General features: G+C 48.3%; 2 protein-coding genes across 2 annotated transcripts; one reads left to right on the top strand and one right to left on the bottom strand.

Moving 5' to 3' along the window:
• Positions 1 to 439: 439 nt before the first annotated feature.
• On the bottom strand, positions 440 to 1,176 carry LOC147600387 (ubiquitin carboxyl-terminal hydrolase 36-like). The gene is made up of 2 exons (XM_086751279.1): positions 942 to 1,176; positions 440 to 870 (listed from the first exon to the last, which is right to left on the bottom strand). Exons 1-2 carry the CDS (start codon positions 1,174 to 1,176, stop codon positions 440 to 442), a joined length of 666 nt encoding a protein of 221 aa, XP_086607405.1.
• A 374-nt stretch (positions 1,177 to 1,550) lies between these two features.
• LOC147600386 (E3 ubiquitin-protein ligase RBBP6-like) lies at positions 1,551 to 20,238 on the top strand. Its single transcript, XM_086751278.1, has 14 exons — positions 1,551 to 1,716; positions 2,747 to 2,846; positions 3,044 to 3,082; positions 3,664 to 3,700; positions 5,262 to 5,306; positions 6,446 to 6,534; positions 6,637 to 6,733; positions 7,573 to 7,712; positions 8,722 to 8,888; positions 9,634 to 9,737; positions 10,185 to 10,319; positions 19,050 to 19,166; positions 19,593 to 19,653; positions 20,156 to 20,238. Exons 1-14 carry the CDS (start codon positions 1,551 to 1,553, stop codon positions 20,236 to 20,238), a joined length of 1,380 nt encoding a protein of 459 aa, XP_086607404.1.
• The last annotated feature ends 217 nt before the right edge of the window (positions 20,239 to 20,455 follow it).

Here is a 20,455-nt window from a genome sequence, read left to right as displayed (position 1 = left end):
TGCTTTATAATTTACTAACTAGCTATTGTAAAAACTATCCGAGGGGGGGAAGTCTTGCATTCCTCAAAAGACAGTTCCTGATAAGAACCAAGGGGCCTTGCTTTGTGCTTTGAACTCTTTATCTGAAACGAGAAGTCCTGCACCTCCTCACACGGACAGTTCCTGATAAGAACTAAGGGGCCTCCTTCAAGAACCAGCTAAAACTGACCAAATGACTCCCTGGAACTAATTTTAATATGAAGCGGGGATAGCTCATGCATATGTATAGGCGTGTTTTTTTGAAACTTCATGTATACGTAACACCTGGATGTATAAATTCAAAGCGAGTTGCCACGTCAGGTGCGCACGGTTTTGGTGGGACTACCCCCCGTGCTGCCCGGTGCCGAATAAACATACCTACTTTAAAATCTCACAGATTGTGGAGTCTGTTTTCTGCACGTCAACACCCAGCAGAGACAAAGCCTCCCCGGACACAAGGATGACCTCTGGACGGAGAAACAGGCAAGGAGGGAGCAGAGCAGGCGCATCCCGACACCCGCACGGCCCTGGCCAGAGCCACGCACAGAGGTGCTGAGCGCAGCGCCGGGAGCAGGACAGGCGGGCACTCCTCCTCCCCTGCCGCCCGCCGAGCCGGGCCTCCCCACTCACAGGTCTGGCTGTGCTCCCTGGAGAGCAGGTAGTTGGCGAGCGGCGGCGTGTGGGTCAGGCACTGCAGGCCGGCGTTGAGGAAGCAGGTGTTCCCCACGTTGTGCAGCCCGGCGCCGACTGGGTACATCTGCTCCCACTCCATGGAGAGGAGCTCCGCAGGGAAGAGCACCTTCTGGGGTGCGGGGATGCCATCTCCCACGCTCCCCGACTCACGGCTGCTGCCTGCAGGGAGAGGGGCGGTGAGCCGCAGGGCTGCGAGCGCGGGGAGGCTCGCCCTCGCCCTCTCTGCCTACCCTGCTTGCCGGGCAGCCCCTCCTCGGGGCCGCGCTGGCCGTCAGCGGCCTCAGCCTGGGGGCCGAGCAGCGGGTACTTGCCCCGCAGCCGCTCCCACGGGCAGGAGGAGCCACGGCTGGCAGGCTCCCACTCCATCTCCTGCAGCAGCAACTTCTCCAACGAGGCAGCCAGCAGCCCACCCAGCTCCCCCTCCTCGCCCGCCTCCCTGCGGCCCAGCTTCAGCGCCTCCTCCATCTTCCTCCCGGTCAGGATGATCCAGTCCAGTGGCCCTGGCTGCACAGCCAGCAGACAGGTGACCGGGCGTGGCCGGACTGTTCTGTTTGGTTCCGCTCGTGGCGCCAGGCAGCGTCTTGTCGGGGCAACGGAACGTGGCCTAGAACCACCGCTGGCCCAGCCCCTCTGCTTGGTGCCCCTAAAGCCCTGGCGGAACGCTGAGGCCGGGGCACCGCAGTCGCCGTAGCCACCAAACACACCGGCCTGGCAGCGCTGTGTGCCAGACAGGGAGCGGAGGCCGAGCCGGGGCTGCGTGCCCCAACTCAGAGCAGAGCCCACGGCCCTGTGTGCTGCGGTAGGCGCCGCTGCCGAGGACACACCGCCTTGCCCTCACCATGTCCTGCCTGCACTATAAGTTCTCCTCCAGCCTCAAGTACCACACGCTCATCTTCAACGGCCTGCACATCTCCCTGCGCGACCTCAAGCGCCAGATCATGGCCCGGGAGAAGCTGAAGGCGCCCAACAGCGACCTGCAGATCACCAACGCCCAGACCAAAGAAGGTGCGTGGGGGCGGCGGGCGCGGGGTGGGAAGCGACAATGGGATTCGCCCTCCATCCCTAGCTGGGACTTGTGCTGGGAGCCCCACAGAGCTGTTCCTTCCTCGCGGCTCTTCTGACAACCACCGCCAGAGCTGTGTTTCAGCCACACAGCCAGGCTACAAGTGCCCGCGCTTCATGTGCAACGTGGAGAGCTCACTAAGGTTTTGCTTTCCGGGAATTCTTCAGGGAAAATGATACGGAAATGTGGGAGGATATCTGATAAGAACAGGCTTGCCAGATTTCTTTGAAATCTGCTGGAGGAAGCTGAACGGGATGGCAATGGAACAGGTGGCTGACTTGAAGAAAAACAGCGGGTTTGGTCACTTAACTTTGCCTTCAACTTCTTGTACGCCGCGGCACTGGAAAACTGGTTCTGTGGCTGTTGCAGAAACTGCTCCCCAGCAACATTTTGGGTCAAGAGTGCAGCTGTGAGTTGGAATCTCAGCAGAGCCCTTAAAAGCCATCGTGCACTTGAGTGTTGGCTGCCTCTGAAGGACAGTTTGGCATTTCTTGTTAATAGAACTGCTGCTGTACACCAGGGACACTGCCACGCAGATGCTATGGAGCATCAGTTCATCATTCATTTCTAACCGTGGGTGGTTTTTTCCCTGATAGTGCACGGTAACGGTGTCGGGCCGGTACTGAAGTTTTGCGGCAGAACATTTATGGTGAATATAAGCAAGAAGGATTCTTAGAGAAGTCATAAATTCATTTAAATCTGCTCAATGGTGCTTGATTCTTGGAGCTGATAATGGGTTTGTATTACTTAGTATGATGTTTCCGTTTGGTGATCTGCCATCTTGAGGAGCTTGAATGTGATTGGAGACTTTGGGATGGGATTTTCAGAAATAATGAGACTTGTAAATTGTTTTCACTCCTTGAACATTATCTTTTTTCCTTTAGTTCTCTGGCACCCTTACAACAGTCTTTTCTTTAGAATGTGTTCTAGAGTTTTTTATCTCTTCCTGATTTATTCCTGTATTGCTTTCAGAATACACAGATGATGATACCTTGATTCCGAAGAACTGCTCGGTAATTGTGAGACGAATCCCTGCTGGAGGAGTTAAAGCTCCCAGCAAAACCTCTGTCCCGTGAGTGTCCCTAAAGCATTGTATTCTTTGGTAGCGGGTGCAGTCTGTTCACTTTTTCCTGGATATTGGCGTACAGAGGCATTCAGATTTCTCTTTCCTGTTAAAGCTGCTGTTAATTTTTGTTGTGATGGGGTAGGTTCGATGTCCCAAAGCAGACGGACATTTTTAAGCCTGCTGGGACAGTACGTTTGTCACAGGACTCCTAAATCACACCAGATCCTAGGAACTGCTGTCAGGTGACATTTCTACTCCTGTTTTCAGCCCATACAGCAGATGTAACCCATTTGGTATTTTTGGCGCTGCCATGGCTAAATATGGTCAGGTGACTGATCTTTTTGCGCTAAGTACACTTGCCCTTCGCAGTGTCTAGGCCATCACTGTTCTTTCTTAGAAACTCAGTTCTGTATCTGGTGCCTGTTTGTAACACCAGGGATCTACAGCTTGGCTACAGTTACCTTCCTGGTTTGATGGCTGGTTATTTAAGAACAGGACACTGTAGCACAGATTTCCTGGTTTTGATACTTAGAGAGCAGAGGCAAAATACCTGAGGACTTCCTCTTGCCCTGTTGTGTTCTGTCCCTGGAAGTCTTGGAATAATTTGTGACAGAGTAGAATTGGGATGTTTGTGGTTGTTTTTAGTGGCACTGGATGTTCCAGGAGAGAACAGTTTATGTATATGAATAAATTCCCACATTCGCTGGGCTATCAGTACATAAGGTGCTGATGTTGAGGCTTTATAATCTGTCTTCACTGCTTTCTGTGGGGTACAAGTGCTTTATTTCAAGTTCTGATCACCTTTCTTTCTTTCTTTTTCTAGAAGTCCAGCTGAGCCAGTGAGCGGAACACCAAAAGCAGTATGTAAAAACACACTCTCACACTTGTTCCTACACACCGCGCTTGATTCCATACCCACATACACACATACTTGTGCACTTTATATAAAACACACACACACCTGTGTCATTTTTGCCATTTTCACTTTGTGTCCTTCGCTTTTGTTTTAAATACTTTTTTTTTTGCCTAATGCAGTTTACACACGTTATCAAAAACCACTGACAAACCACTCTTGTTAAAGTTGGTGCTGTTCCTTACATGGGACTTGAGGTTCCAACAAATACCAAACCCAACACATCCCATCCATGTTGAGAACAGTTCTGTGAGGCTAACTGATTCCTTTTCACATCCTTCAATACTTGGGTCTTTATTCCTAGAACTGGATAATTGAAGTGATGTTGGTTGGGCCCCTCTGAGGGCTTAAACTTCTTTAATAGATTGCGGTGGATTTAACTCGTTGCGACACAAAGTGGTCTTCTACAGCTCTGCATTTGATCTTTCCACTTTATCTGATGAAGCAGTTCAGTTTAGCAGTTTGTCTGCAAATGAAAATATCTAAAACCCAGTGTGGAGATCTTGCTGCAGGGTTAGAGCCGGGTGCACCTGTGGGTAAAATCCCCGTCGCTTTCCTGAACTTCTGCCTGCAGCACATTTTTGGATCTGGGTGACTTCAGGGTTGATGCTGCTTTAATTTCCCAAAGGTGAAGCCTTTCTTTAGTGTACTGCCACTTGGAATTTACCCGTGGAGAAGGGACAGCATTTTTCTTCAGAGTTGACAGCACTGCCATTCGGCTGCTGAAATATAAAGAAGTAACAGAAGGAGATACTTGACTGGTGATGGTCGAGATCTTGATTTGTCACTCGGGTCGAATACTATGCGTAACTACGCATTTCAAAATAGTCCTGATAGCAGAAAAGTTACTAGGTGGTGTTTTGTATTTTTCACCTTTCTTTTAAGGATAACTGCTTTCTCTTCTCTGGAATGGTGAGAGGCGTTCCTCTAACCCTGGATCATTGGATCTGATCCTGGATAAGCTGTCATCTAATCCAGAAGTTCATGAACAAAGTATAAGCTTTTGTGCATACTTGCTGCTTTTGATATTTGTTTAGGAGAAAAGAGTGCCACCACTTTCGTAAGAAAATCAGACTGTTGCCTGCAGGCCATACAACAACTGCTTCCTGAAAAAGGACAAGAACTAATTAACAGTTTCTGAACGGTTCCGTTTCAGTAACTGGTCGATGATAAACTGTTTAATGCTGGACTCCAATAGACAGCTTTCCTAATTTCTTGTTTGCTTTCCGAGGATTGGGCCAGGGTCCCTCTCCGAGATATTCTGGAGCAATAGGTTGATCCCAAGCGGGTTTGGTTATTTTCATTTCTTCTCAGGAACCACAGAGGCACTCTTCAGCGGTCATAGGCTGGGACTGTGTTTTGAACAAACTCAAATGACAGCAGGTTGGAAATGCCTCTTTCAGTGACACTCAGAGGACAGAGTGCAGACGTTCAGACTACAGCAGAGGTTCACTGTTGCTGTGTTTTGCTTGTAGAACTTGACTATGTGTTTAATGTGTTGTGAACAGGTGCACGGCTCTTCCGCATCGATTTCTGTGTCCCAGCTTACACAGGTATAGATATGTTCTGTCAAATACTTAAAAGAAAAAAAGTGTTTGCTCGGTGTTTTTAAATGTTATACGGTGATGTACAGCTGTGTGTATATTTGATGCTGTCGTGTAAAGAGTAGTTCTCAGTTTGGGAAGACACCTGAGCAGCCTCTACATAAGGCTGCATAACATCAAGTATTTCAGGAAAATTCAGGAACACGACACAGAGCAGCTCAAAAGTGTTGCTTTAACCTCTTTAGTGCAGACTGGCAGTGCGTGCGGGCAAGGTGCTAACAGATTTCTGGTTTATTATTGCTAATCAACAGTCACTCCCTTACACCCTGCTGGTATCCGGACCAGTGTGTCATGAAAACATTTGAGCAAATACTGCTTAAAAAAAAAACCCAGCTGCCTTCAATAATGTGAACACGTAGTTCTGTGTAAGGTTGATGTTACAATTTGAATGTTGAAAGGACACAGTCAGCTGGAACAAAAACCTGCAGGTTGTGCTAACTGTCGTTAAATCACTTAATGTGAAGACGTTAGTAGCGGGGGAACGCACAGTTTGGCCTGCCTACAGCACACGGTGGCCAGGTTTCTACTGAAAAGAGTATTTTGTCCTGATGAGGGATTATAAAAAACCTGATTCCTTTTAATGCTTCTGTGTCTGAGGCTGAATTTCAGCAAGCAAAAAACAATTTTCCTAGTCTTGTGTGTCCTTTTATTGCTGTAAAATGAAATAAAGATACAGGCATACATCTTTCTCAATTCAAGGTACAGTTGATACCTTCTCCTTTGAATATCTGCAGATAAATTCCAGTTTAAAAATACTGGAGAGTAGAAATTGTTCTACGCACAGCTTCTCTTTGAAGAAGGCTGGATGGGTCACACACGTCTGTATGTAAGAGGCAAACAGAGCCCAGGGTTCTGAGTGCCCCAGAGCGCTCTTTTCCAGGGGGTTCACAGGCACAGAAACACCATGTAACGGCGTAAGGACCCCCAGAACACCGTCGGGACACCTGTGTTTTGTATGAGCAGCTGTTTCTGCGCAAGCGCAGCCAGCGCCGTGCTGCTCTTTACAGCAGTGGGTGAGTGCTGGTGTCGTTGGCTGTGTGGGCTGAAGGGTGTTTCTAATGTGTGTCAAATAATTCCCCGTTACACAGACTGCCAACCTGGCTGAAGCCAGTGCCACCGAAGAAGAGAAGATAAAAGCTATGATGACGCAGTCTTGCCGTGAATATGATCCAGTCAAGTAGGTGTTGATAATGTCAAATGTGTTCTTTGGAGCCTGTGGACAAACTGTAGAGAGACACATGCATACCTTTTTCTTTTTTTTTTCCCAAAAAACTTCTAGTTACGTGAAGAATCCCTTGGCTGCCCCTCCACCATCATATACTTGCTTCCGTTGTGGGAAACCTGGCCACTACATAAGGAACTGCCCAGCACATGGGGTAAGACCGTGGGGGATTTGTGGTGTTACCAAGCTTTTAATTTTTGTGCCGTGGCACTTAGGTAACAAATCCGTGAATGCTCACGTTAAGAGTTGTTTCTCCTGGGGTGAAATACAGAGCTTATACGGCAATGCTGCAAAGGCCTTCAAACTGGAAGGGAAACCTGGAATTATCAGTGTAACTGTTTTGGATTTTCTACGTCATGGACATTAAATTTGTCCACAGATGTTTCTCTGTGAACTTTCGGGCTTATTTTTCTATATTTCAGTATTAATGGAAATTTTTCTGGTTTTAGGTTTTTTTTTTTAAAGACCGTTCACAGTTTTTAGTATTTTGTGTAAACACAAGATGTTTCTGTTGACCCCATCTGTGGAATATTTGCTGATGTGAATTCCACAGCCTCTGGTTGAGCATTCCTGCCATTTAGCGTTGGGCACTGAATGGATATGCATGAGGTGTGAATCCAGCCTTCCTACAGAGACAGTGAATGTCAGTTTCCCCAGTGACTGGTTCAGAGCACTGAACTGAGCTCTCCCTCTGAACTGCGCTTTGCAGGAGGAGCGGGTTTGTGTCTCTTCTCTGAGTGGAAGGAGCCAAGGGATATCTCACCCTTAGGAACCTGAAGTTAAGCCAAAGAACATCGACTGAGTTCAAAGCACTGCTCAAGGCTTTGGGTCATCCTGGCTATAGTCATTTAGGAAATAAGTATTTCAGCCGAGCAGCCCCTACGATAGGTGAAAGGAGAGGAGTAAAGGCTTTGCCGCCTAAAATCATCATTGAAATGTCATTTTGCGTGTGGGTGTTAAGATGAGAGATGTCTGCGTTTCTTTTCTTAACAGGACAAAAAGCTGGGGTCTGTTCCCAGACTGAGAAAGAGCACAGGAATTCCAAGGAGTTTCATGATGGAGGTGAAAGATCCCAGCACAAAGGGCGCGATGATAACCACTGATGGAAAATACGTCATACCATTTATTAATGCGTAAGTATGGAATTAACTGGACTGACCAAGAAGCGAACGAGGGAAAGCATGCGTAGATGTCCGAGTGGCAGTGCAAGCCAGCTGGCCAGGCTGTGTCATTTCGAGGGAGGAAACACTGTCGTTGTATCCTCACCTTCAAATCCGGGATCCTTTCCCATATGGAATTAGGGTGGTACCAACTGCTCGTGCCCCTGGAAGTTGGTTAAATTGCGGGTACGCTAAGGATCTGTCTGTCTGCAGAACATTTCAGTAGAGTTTCCAGGCAAGTCGTTCTCATTGAGAGCTCATTTTGCTTCTGGTTGATCTTTCAAAGGCTTCTTGCAAAATTTAACCAATTGCTGTTGGACGGAGATTTCCTCCCGCTCTGACTTTGATCAGATCTCATGTGTGAAGCAGACTGAGGTTTTCCTGTGACTCTAAACTAAAAAAATCCTGCTGTGTGCTGAGAAGAGTGGCTGTTTGACAATGCACGTGGCAGCACTTCCGTTGTTCTGTCACAGATCTCCTTTAGTGGAAGCTGTGACATAGACTTCTGTCATTTATAAAATGTAGTTGCACAGAGATAACTTTATCCTGAGCCTGCAGTTCACATTTCCCCTCTGGCAAAGGAGAGGGGGGTTCGTTTCACCTGATTCCTAGCTGTCCAAAAGTTATTTTCCTAGTCTGAGCTAATCTCTTAGTTGATCCAATGAATGGGAGAATTCTGCAGAAGGAAAATTGTTCCTCCCTCCCTCTTGTAGTGCTGTCGCTGTAGAAAAGTATTTTGAACAACTAAGCCTGTGTTTTGGAAGGGGAATGTGCAGGGAGAAGAATTCCATCTGTTATTCAGGACATGGTTTAGTAGGCGTGGTGGTGTTAGGTTGACAGTTGGCCTTTATGATCTTGGAGATCTTTCCAGCCTTAAAGATTCTATGACTCTATGATCTTGCTGTGGTAAAATCCAAAGCTTGGAAATGTTTTCCTTTACCCATCTTTAACTTTTGTCTTTTTCCTTCCCCAACCCCCCCAGGGAAGCTTATGCTAGAGGAAAGAAGGAGAAGCCTCCTTTTCTGTCAGAGCAGCCACCCTCCTCCTCCTCAGATCCCGTTCCAGAGGAGCTGTTGTGTCCCATGTGCAAAGAGATCATGACTGACGCAGCTGTGATTCCCTGCTGTGGAAACAGTTACTGTGATGAATGTGAGTGTTACCCCCATGTTTGTTGATTCAAAAGATCACATCTGACCTTCTGAAAGCAGATACAGGAGATAACGGCTGTACTTGGAGACCAGTTCTGTTTCACACTGAAGTACACTGTGACTAGGAAAGGTCTCTTCTTGTATAAAGGAAAAAAGGCAGAAAGCTTTTTTCCCTTTTTACCTGTTGTTAAATCCTCTTTACATGTGGAAAGATGAGTGGGAGGAGAGTGCGGAACTGTGCAGGTGATTACAGCGTGAGATCTTGAAAGCATTGAGCTTGTCCACAGCCCGTTCTCTCATACAGAATTCTGTAGCCAGCTCTGGTGATTTCCTGTGGTCTGCAACCAACAGATAGTCAGGCATTTAATGCACATTCTTCTCCACGGGAGAGCTGGATAAAACCCTCAGAACTGGAACCTACTAATGTTTTTTGAGATGTGTTTTATTCGTTAATGTTGAGCTTGGGGACCGCTCGCTGTACTAGACAGCTGAAAAAAGTCGAGTCAAAACACCAGGACAGAGCCTTCTCCACAGCTTCCAATGTTACAACAGTGAAATATCAAAACCGTACAGGTATTTGCTTCGTACTAGACATTTTGTACGCTGTTGGACAATTAGAGCTCCATGCTCTCCATTCAAGACCACATTCACCCATTAATCAGAGATGTCTTTTTATCATTGGTTAGAACTCACAAAATATCCATGGTTGGGCTAAAATCTGTGTTGATGATTCTAATTCTTCACAGGCATTAGAACAGCGCTGCTGGAATCTGAGGAACACACCTGCCCAACGTGTCACCAGACAGACGTTTCTCCAGATGCATTAGTTGCCAACAGGTTCCTACGCCAGGTAACGTGATGACGTTTCCGTAAACTGTTTGTCAGAAAAGTCTACTTGCAAACAGCTGGCAGGGAAGGAAGCATTCACTGACACGGCCTTAAGCAGGGCTGGATTGAATACGGCTCAGTTTCCTGCTCAAGTACATGATCTGCTGTTACAGAAGCTCACAACGCTGTGGAGGCCATGGGGCAAATTCAGGTCCCGCTGTTGTTTAACAGGATTGCCTCCCTTTCAAGTTTGGTGTTAACAGTGAAGGCCCTCAAAGACAGAGACTCTGCGTTGCCAGTCATTGATACCGGTGTTTAGTGCCATCTGTTCACACCTCTGTGTGTTGATTTATTGTAGGGCTGATAGCACGGACAGGAATACACAAGGGGTTGTACCCTGTGGAGGCTTTTCTTCGTACATCTCCTGAAGTTTCCTGTCACCTCTTTGTAAATGTTTCTCTGCCTCTAGGCTGTGAACAGCTTCAGCAACGGAACTGGCTACACAAAAAGGCGCTCTGCGCAGATTCGGGAGCCGCAGCAGCAGCCGCCGCCACTGCCACCACCTCCACCACCACTCCTGGCTGTTACCCCTCCTGCTGCTCTGGTGAGTGCTGCTGAACTCGCTACATCTTCCTCGCTGTCCGTCGGCAGTGTGTTGGAAGAGAAGCTCAGTTTTATGTCAACACAAGCAGCGAGTCTTGTATTTCAGTAGAGCTTATTTTGCAACTCTTGCTTGTATTCACAAGGGCTGTCAGGCTCCTGCACTGAGACAGCCAGCACTGCCGAGTCTGCTGGGCCCCCCAGGACAGCCCATACCCACAGCTGGTAAGTGACAGGAACTTCAGAATTTCTTAAATAAAAAAATCTTCAGATAAACTGAATGGGATTTTTTTTCCCTTTTCCCTCTCCCCACTCCAAAAGGTCACCCCATGAGAGCCACTGCAGTTCACTGCTCAGGTGCCAGACCGGGCTGGGAACGGTAAGTGTTCTACAGAAATGCAGTAGGTGACTACTTGTCACCTGTTAAATGAGGCCGTAACACATCACTTATACAGCAGCTGATTTATAATGGAATACGTATGCGCAGAGAGCTGTGGAAAATACAGGTGGTAATTAATTTTTAAATGGCTTAATTGGACTTGGCTTTAACAAAGGGGTTCTGTGCTTGCAGTAAGATTATTTTACAAAAACCTCTGCTACGTGATTGAAAAGAGGACTCTGAACAATGAATACTTTTTGAGCAAACCATAATTACATATAAAATCTAAATCTAATTAAAGGATCAGGTGGAAAGCCAGGCTTTTGATTGCTGGCTGAACAGGGCTGTAGAAATTGATTTCCCAATAGAAATCGGCCTCCGACATGATTCCTTTAACAACTTAGCCAATACTGCTGGAGCAAATGATTGGAAAATTCCACACTGTTATTTTAGGACAACTTCAGGGATGGTGACTCAACCACTTCCCCGGGCAGCCGGTTCCAGTGCCTGACCACCCTTTGGTGAAGAGATTTTTCCTGATATCCAATCTAAACCTCCCCTGGTGCAGCTTAAGGCCGTTTCCTCTCGGTTCCTCCGTGAAGGAGAAGCAGATTGTCTAGAAGGATCAGGAGGAGTTCCACTCCACCTCTCTGTCGTCAGATGCAGTGGATGGTTCAGGAGATCAGCAGTGATGGCAGTTTCATGTGTGGGTTGCCAGCTCAGATACGGCAGCGGTTACAGGTGACGGACAGTTATAACTGGGCAGCAGTTGTTAAGGAACAAGCGTCGCTTTTGCTAAAGCTTCTCTGTAACGACAGCCTTCTCCTCCCGGCAGCCGTGAGGAGGCTAGAAACTGAATAGCTGTGGCTGCTGGATTTCCTGCGTCTCCCTGTTCTGCTTGTAAGCATTGCCTCAAAGCACCGGGGAGGAGATACATGAGAGAAATTGTCTTCATTTCCTCCTTTCTGTATCTCCTGTGGATACATGGAGAGATTTTAACCGGGACTCTCTCTTAGTCATGCTGTCAGGGTCTTTCCTAGAGCAATGGCATGGAGTCGTATGACGAGAGGCGGAGTGTAGAAGCGTTACGATATGATTTTGCTTGAAATGCGATCGCTGTCCTTGGTCAGAGCGAGAGGTATGTGCCAGATTTTGCTGGGACACCTGGCTAGAAGTGTTGATCAAATAGCCCTGTATGTAGGATTGCAGGACAAGTATTTTTCACCCCGTTCCAAGCACCACCTAAGTATGAAGCGAAGTAGACTAAGCTGGCCTTTTAGAGTTGAGCTTTACTGTCTCCAGGCTAAATCACGTTTTCTTGGTGTTTGTTACTGCCCTGTAGCCGTTAGGACTTGCTCTTTTTCTATCTTACTGCAACACAACTGATTTGCACTGGATGTAGTTGTGGAGCAGTGAAAAATGTGCACGTTCACATACCAGTAGCGGCCAGTATGCACCAGTTTAAATCAGTCAACAGCTATGGTCGTTCATGGGACAGACCATACATACACTGACCCTTCCTGTTTGCTTTTCCACTGACAAAGCAGCAGTTGTGGAGAGGTAAAGAAACCAAACCAAATTTGGGAGGTAAAGAACTGGGGAGAGTGACTGTTTTGAATTAACATCATCTATTTTTTGTGTGTGCTGTGGTTTTTTTAAGATCCAAGTCTCCTCATCTTGCTTCATCTTACTCTTTCAGCTACTCCAATTCAAGATCAAGTTCCTCCCGCACTAACTCCTCCTCTCGATCACTTAGCCATTCCCGTTCCCGTTCCTACCTGCGATCACCACCTCATCCAAGAAGAGGCAAAGGGAAGAGCCGTAACTCTCGTGCCAGGTCAAGGTCACGTGGCTCTCGCCATTTCAGATCAAGGTCACCCCCCTACAGAAGATACCGTTCACGATCGAGGTCCCCAGGGTTTAGAGGTCGGACTCCCACTGAACGGACTGTACCTGAAGGGGGACGAGAGCGGGGGAACGTTAACAGATACAGAGGTGTTCCACCATATCACAGGAAGGCTTATGAAAGAAGGAGTAGCCATAGAGAAACAGTGTGAAACAGGAGTAGAAACAATATGGAAGAGTAGTATCCAGTTTCATTATTAGTATGTCTTAAATTCCTTAATTTTGCTATAGCCTTACTAATGTTTTGTGGGTTTTGGATGTGTTTTGTAAACCGTTTCAGTTCAGACAAATTAGTAATGTATCTGTAAAGTGTTTTGTAGATGTTAATGGAAATTATTTTGTAGATGTCGATCGCGATTATGTTACTGTGGGGAAAAGACTGTGTATATGAGAGAACCATTTATTAAAATTTTGAAACGAGTTGGAGTCTTTGGTGAATTAATGCATATGAAGACGAAACCATGAGTGGTTGATCTGAGCGACAGGGGCTTGAAGGTCCAAATAACCGACAGTCACTCCCTTAGACCCTGCTGGTGTCTGGACCAGTGTGTCATAAAAACATTTGAACAATTCTACTTAACAAAAAAAAAACCAACTGCCTTCAGTAATGTGTTCTGCATAAGGCTGATGTTACAATTTGTATGTTGAAAGGACACAGTCAACTGTAAAAACCTGCAGGTTGTGCTAACTGTCGGAAAATCACTTAATGTGAATGCAAAATTAATCTCCCAGCTCCCAACCTGTGTGTCCTTTTATTGCTGTAAAATGAAATCATGACACTTGCATCTGTCTTTCTCAATTAAAGGTGCAGTGGATAGCTTCTCCTTCAAATAGTCTGCACCTTAAATACCAGTTTAAAAATGCTGGAGACCATAAATTGTTCTACCCACAGCTTCCCTTTGAAGAAGGCTGGATGGGTCACACACGTCTGTGTGTAAGGGGCAAACAGAGCCCAGGGTTCTGAGTGCCCCAGAGCGCTCTTTTCCAGGGGGTTCACAGGCACAGAAACACCATGTTTCGTACTTCAGCCCTGACCGGGACCAGACCACGCAGTCTCTCTCTCGTTCCCCCACCCTCCGAGAGAATAGGGGGAGAACTGGTAAACAAAAAAAAACCAGCAAAAACACGTGGGTTGAGATTGAACAAAAAGTAAATTTAACAGCAATAATAGAAAAAAAAAAACACAAAACAGTGATGGAATACAAATACAGTACGATGGCTTACAAATCTCCACACCCAGTTTCTTCCAAGTAGCAGGAGGCTCCCCTCAGCACCCTCCTCACTGACACCCTGAGCAATGTCAGACGGGATGGAACAGCCCTTGGGCTCAGCTGGGTAAATTTACCCCAGCTGTTGGCTCATTAGTTAACTATCCCAGCTGGGTGCCCCAGCCATAGGGGCCACCAGCTCCAGTTCTCTGCACAGCTCAGGTGAATATTAACTCTGCTCTAGCCAGAACCAGGACACCCATATGCGCTGCCGCACTGTGGCAGGAGATTGCTGCCCGGCTGGAGAATCTGGTTGTAAAAGTCCGTCACGTAGATGCTCACGTACCCAAGAGTCGAGCCACGGCAGAACACCAAAATGACCAAAGGATGGATCAGGCTGCTACGACTAAAGTTTCCCAAGTGGGCCTAGACTGGCAACACAGGGGTGAGCTATTTTTAGCTCGGTGGGCCCATGACACCTCGGGCCATCAAGGAAGAGACGCAACATACAAATGGGCTCGTGATCGAGGGGTGGACTCGACCATGGACACTATTGCACAGGTTATCCATGAATGTGAAACATGCGCTGCTATTAAGCAGGCCAAGCGGTTAAAGCCTCTTTGGTAGGGAGGACGATGGCTGAAGTATAAATATGGAGAGGCCTGGCAGATTGATTACATCACACTCCCACAAACTCGTCAAGGTGAGCGCCACGTCCTTACAATGGTGGAAGCCAGCACTGGGTGGCTAGAGACCTATCCCGTACCCCACGCCACTGCCCAAAACACCATCTTGGGCCTTGAGAAGCAAGTTCTCTGGCGACATGGCACTCAGAAAGAATTGAGCCAGACAACGGGCCTCATTTCCGAAACAACCTCATAGACCCCTGGGCCAAAGAGCACGGCATCGGGTGGGTATACCACATCCCCCATCACACACCAGCCTCTGGAAAGATTGAACGGCACAATGGACTGCTGAAAGCTACACTGAAAGCAATGGGTGGTGGGACCTTCAAAAATTGGGATAAACATTTAGCAAAAGCCACCTGGTTAGTCAACACTCGGGGATCCACCAATCGAGCTGGCCCTGCCCAGCCAGAGGGCAGAGGGTGATAAAGTCCCTGTGGTGCATCTAAGGAGTATGTTAGGAAAGACGGTCTGGGTTATTCCTCCCCTGGGCAAAGGCAAACCCACCCGTGGGATTGCTTTTGCTGAAGGGCCTGGATGTACTTGGTGGGTGATGCAGGAGGATGGGGAAGTCCCACGTGTAGCTGAAGGAGATCTGATTTTAGGTGAAAATAGCCAATAATTTGACCTGTACATAATCATTTCTATAGTCCTTACATGTCACGTCAAAGGTATTGCAGCAAGGAACACCCTGATCAGTGAAGAATGAGCTTCAATAAAACCGAGAGAGATGCAACGGTGATGGAACAGGAACTGGCGCCCAACAACTTCCTCAAGATCAACATCTTCCACTCGCAGACCATGGGCATGATACACCAGCCACGCCAGATGTACCAACTGCGAGTTCCAGGTGCAGCAGGCAACAACCCCACACTACATACCATCTCTCTTGTCCTGAAAGACTGTCAGGACAGATGGAGCCCAAAGTCATGGACTAAATGAGCTCAACAGACTGAAGGAGTTACATCTCTGTGTATATACACACACACGTATATATGTATATGCATGACGTAGATTGTATGGAATAAGGGGTGGACACTGTCCTGGTTTTGGCAGGGATGGAGTTAATTTTTCCTCTCAGTAGCCGGTGTGTTTTGGATGCCCTGTGTGAAGAATGTTGATAAACACCCTGATGATATGAGTTGTTGTGAATGAGACCAAGGACACCGTCCTGCTTTCCAAGTCTCGCTAATTTGCAGATGCGGGAAGCTGGGAGAAAGACAGACAGAATAACTGACCCAAACTGGCCAAAGAGAGTGTTCCATGCCTGAACGCCATGCTCAGTAGAGAAGTGGGGGCTGGCCAGAGCGGGTATCTGCCTTCCTGGCATCCATCTTCCTTCCTCGTTTGCTGGCATCGTTCCCTCTCCCTTGCTGGCTCCCTTTTGCTCCTTTGCTTGCTGCTCGGTTTTGTTTCCATGATCGCTGCTCGGGACGGGCTGTGTCGGTCATTGGGACATCGGGTGGTGAGAAAACACATATTGTTCACTTTGTATATTTTAATATCCGTATATTCTGTTATTATTGTAGTTTTCCCTTGTTATTTTAGTAAATTGTCTTCATCTCAACCCATGGGTTCTCCTTCCTTCCCCACTGGGGAGGGGGAGTGTGAGCGAGAAACTGTGTGGTAATTCGGGCTAAACCATCACAAAGGAAAAAAAAGGTTGCAAAAATGAGCAAAATGATTAACGCTTTGATGGCGCTTTATTTTGGGGCACTTTTGATGTTGGGCACTGCTATGCTTGTGTTGGTTTACCTGTGTTCACCTTGTGATTGTCCTCGTGAACAATCACCCTCCTCTTCTGATCCCCCAGAGCCACAGGCCTCAAACTTGGCCTGGGACACATTTTTAGTTTGGTAAGATAAAAAGTTGTTAATTAGATTTAGAGATGTTAACATAATTTACTCAGATAAGATGTTGTTAAGTAGATATAAGGGAAAATGTTAATTAGATTTAGATATGTCCTCCTTTTGAAGGCCCGAATCATCATTTTTCATTGCCAACCTTCATGTTTAGGGCACAAAGCCTCATTTCTTAGTCCAAAGCTGCATCTTCAAGCCACACAATCCTATTTAAAGGGCCCCAAATCCTCAATTTAGAGACTAAATCATCACTGTTCTGGTTTTGTTTAGCGAGGGGGGCCTAAGGTGGCAGCTTCTATCGGAAACTGCTAGAAGTTGCTCCTCTTTGTTCAGTGGACTCGGCCGGGACTAGGGCGGACCCGCTGCTGGCCAAGGCCGAGCCAATTGGTGTCAGCACGTTCCATGATAACGCCTCTGCCGTAACACATTTAAGAAGGGGAAAACAGACAAAAAGGAAGTAGAGAAGATGTGAAGGAGCTGAGCAGGACAGAGAGGGGGAGGCGCGAGCCTCGTGGGCCTTGCAGGTTTCACCCTCTGGCCTCCCGACGGGCGGCGACTGGGCCCAACTGGGCCCGGCCCGGCTGAGAGAAGTGGGGAGGAGAGGAGATGTGAATGAGATGTAAAAACGTCCTGAGAGGTGTCTGCCAGCCTGTTGTGAAGAATTTTCCTTGTGAGAGGAACGGAGACTGCGTAGTTTGGTCCCGATCGGGGCTGAACTACGACAATCATTTTCCGGGTCCAAGGGCTCATTTCAGTGTCCAAAGACCCAGTTTTAAGGTGCAGTCACATGTTTTTAAAGTTCAAACTTCAAGTCTCATTTTTAGGGCCCAAACTCTCATTTTGGTTGTCCAAACAGTCATTTTCAAGATCTAAATTCTCATTTTTAGGATACAAACCCTCATTTAGAAGATCAAACCCTACTCCAAAGGTTCAAAGACTCATTTTAAGGGCCCAAAGTATCATTTTTATTGCCTCAACTCTGATTTTGAAGGTTGAAAGGCTCTCTGTTAGGGTCCAAGGCCTCCTTTCCAGGTCCAAACACTCTCTTTAGCTCCCATAGCTCCCATAGTCTAATTTGTAGGATCCATTCTGGAATTTTTAGGGCTTAAAGCCTCTTTTTTTTTTGTTTTCTTACAATACGATAGAATAGAGTATTTAAGTTGGAAGGACCTACAACGATCATCTGGTCAAACTGCCTGACCAGTTCAGGCCTGACCAGGTTAAAGCTCGTTAATACCGACACTGCCCAAGTGCCTCTTAAACATTGACAGGCTTGCGGCATCGACTTCTCATGGCCAAAGCCTCATTTTTATTTTCCAGACCTCAATTTTGAGGGCCTGAATTCTCTCTTACAGATTTCAAAGCCTCATTTTTATGGTCCAAACCTTCACTTTAGGTCCAATGTCTAATATGTGGCCTGACTCCTGATTTTCAGGGTCAAAGCCTCGGGGTTAGTTTGCAAAGTCTCCTTTTTAGAGCCCAAACATTGCTTTAAGACACTGAAGCTCATTGCAGTGTCCAAAGCCTCATTTCCGTTTCCAAACCATCCGTTACAGGGCTCCAAGCTTCATTTCTGGAGTCCAAATTCTCTTTCACAGGGCCCTAACCCCACTTTTACAGCTCAAAGCCTTCATTTTAGGAATCACAACATTATTCAGGCCTAGAGCTTCATTTTAAGCGTCTAAACTCTCATTTTTAGGGCAAAGCCCACTTTTTATAGGTCCAAAGATGCACCGAGAGAGTCTGCACTCTCACTTTTGGCCTGCAGGAAAGGCGGCAAGAGTGGAAAAAGCTGGGCACCCTGCAGGGGCGGGGCAGGCTGGCTCCACCAATCACGCCGTGTGGGAGAGCAGCACGTGATGATTGATAAGCTGTCTGACCCGTCATTAGATGGGAGGAGCAAGGGGGAAATCCCAGGCAGCCAATCAGAGGAAGCATTGCCCCAGGTGGAGGGCGGGCACTGCAGCCCAGCAGCCTCACCACCCGGGGACAATCACAGCCAGCATTGCCTCAGGGCAGGACCAAATGGGGGCAGAGTGACAGCCAAGAGGACCAATCAGAGCCAGCATTGCCTCAGGGCAGGCCCAAACGGGGGCAGAGTGACAGCCCAGCGACCAATCCCAGGCGGCATCCCCTCGGGCGCAGGCCGAGCACCGCCCCCGCGCGGCCGGGCCTGGTCAGCAGCTGCGCAGGACGCCAAGGACGCCGTGAGGGTGTGCGGGCGTAGAACTGGCAGTGCCAGCGCCCGGCGAGAGCTGAATCTGCCGCTGCCGTGAGAGAGCGTGAAAGCTGTGTCTGCACAGACAGGAGCAGCAGCAGCAGGGCTGAGGAGAATCCCCGTCCCTGGCGGGGCAGGGGCAGCGCGGGGACAGAGGCTGAGGAAAAGGCTGCGGCGCTGAACGCCTCCTGCGCCTCATCTGTGCCGGCGAGCTGTGCTCAGGGTGCCCAGCCCCCGAGCCAGAGACCGGCACGGGGAGCACGATGCAGCCCCCACCCCCCGGGGGAAATGGTCAGCGCCCTGCGACCGCACTGCGACACACACAGATCTGCGGGGCCGGGCGGGACCCGCCCGTTGGGGCTGAGGGTGCTGGCCGAAGCGCTCGGCAGGCCACTTTCCACCACTGCCCAGCAGCCCTGGCCGAGCGAGGAGGCCCCGGCTGACGGGAGGGCAGCACGCGTGACGCCCGTCCACAGGAAGAGCCACAGGAGGATGCAGGGAAGCACAGGCCTGTCAGCCTGGCCTCAGTGCCGGGGAAGGCTGTGGAGCAGATCAGCGTGAGTGCCGTGGCCTGGCCCGGACAGGACAGCCAGGTGAGCGTTGTGAGCTTTTCTTGGCCTCAGAAAGTGTCCATGGCTAAGGGAAGGCTGTGGGAACGTAGTCACGGACCCCCGCTGCATGCTAAGTGAAATCATTTATTGTTACAGCTTATGTGCTTATCTACCCTCCCATCGCCCATCCACCCCCAGATGTCCTTTCTCTTGTTTTCCTTCTCTTGGAAAGTCCCTTGTTTCTCATTCTCGTGGCTTCTTGTTTCTCATTCCCGTGGCTTCTGATACTCGTCGTCCCCAACAATTCCCCCTTCTTGTTTAAAGTAATTTTCTACTACAGCATTCTTCTGCTGTTACAGACATAACAACTGCAGCAACCTCCTTACCTACAAAGCCAGTGACTAGTTTTTTGCAAGCCTCTGTTGAAACAAGCCATAAGTTCTGCTGACAATGTCTTGTATCCTAAAGCTTCCCTTCTCCTGCCATGGCTTCTTCCTGCGAGCAGGATTGTATCCCTCCCCCAAGGACGGTGCGCTTTCACTGGCACCGTACTGGCTGGAGAAATACCCACATCTCCCCTGCTTTGTTTCTGAGAAGAGGCTTGTTCCAAGGCTTTGTCTATTAAAGTCTGCACACATTTCCACACGCACGGAATGCAGATCAAAATGCACATCTAAAAGGAATGAATGAGCATCCTACAGCTACTTGTAGTAAGCTTTTGTCAACCCACCAAAAAGATTTCTGGATACATCAAAGCCATCCCTTTGTTGCCGTTTCTGTACTCCTTTTTGCAAGTTTTGAATGCTTTTGTGAATGGATTCCGAATGATCAGACAGATTCACGCAGCAAAGCCCATCAAAATCCTGGCAACCGTGATTTTGTGCTCATAATAAAAAATCTATTGCTGCTCTGTTCTGTTACCACCCCGACTACACCGGAGACACCGCCGAGCAGGAGGGTGCTTATCAGCAGGGTCAGGGCAGAGAAAGGAGGCAGGCGCAGCACCTTCAGGGCTCCCCTGTTGTTCGCAGAGTGCGCTCTGGGCCCTGTCTCTCTCCTGCGCCCCGAGCCGCCTCTGTTTATCCCCTCGGCAGATTCAGAGGAAGAGTACTGACCAGACGCTGCTGCACGCGTGGCCAGCGCACGCAACCAGGCCTGTCAGATGTGCTCTGCAGGCTGACAGCGGTTCTGTTTTGTACAGTAGCGTCACGTGCAGCACCTGCATCAGTCAGCAGCGCTGACAGCGCCGATGCAGTTGCATTTGTTTGCTTAGCAAGCCAACAGCCCAATTTATTTAGCGTAGCGAAGCCTGGGCACTTGCCACACCAAGT

Source organism: Chlamydotis macqueenii, chromosome 6, assembly GCF_036417535.1.
Source record: "Chlamydotis macqueenii isolate bChlMac1 chromosome 6, bChlMac1.mat, whole genome shotgun sequence".
In the NCBI taxonomy this organism is placed as follows: domain Eukaryota; kingdom Metazoa; phylum Chordata; class Aves; order Otidiformes; family Otididae; genus Chlamydotis; species Chlamydotis macqueenii.
This window is presented reverse-complemented; position numbering and strand designations above follow the sequence as displayed.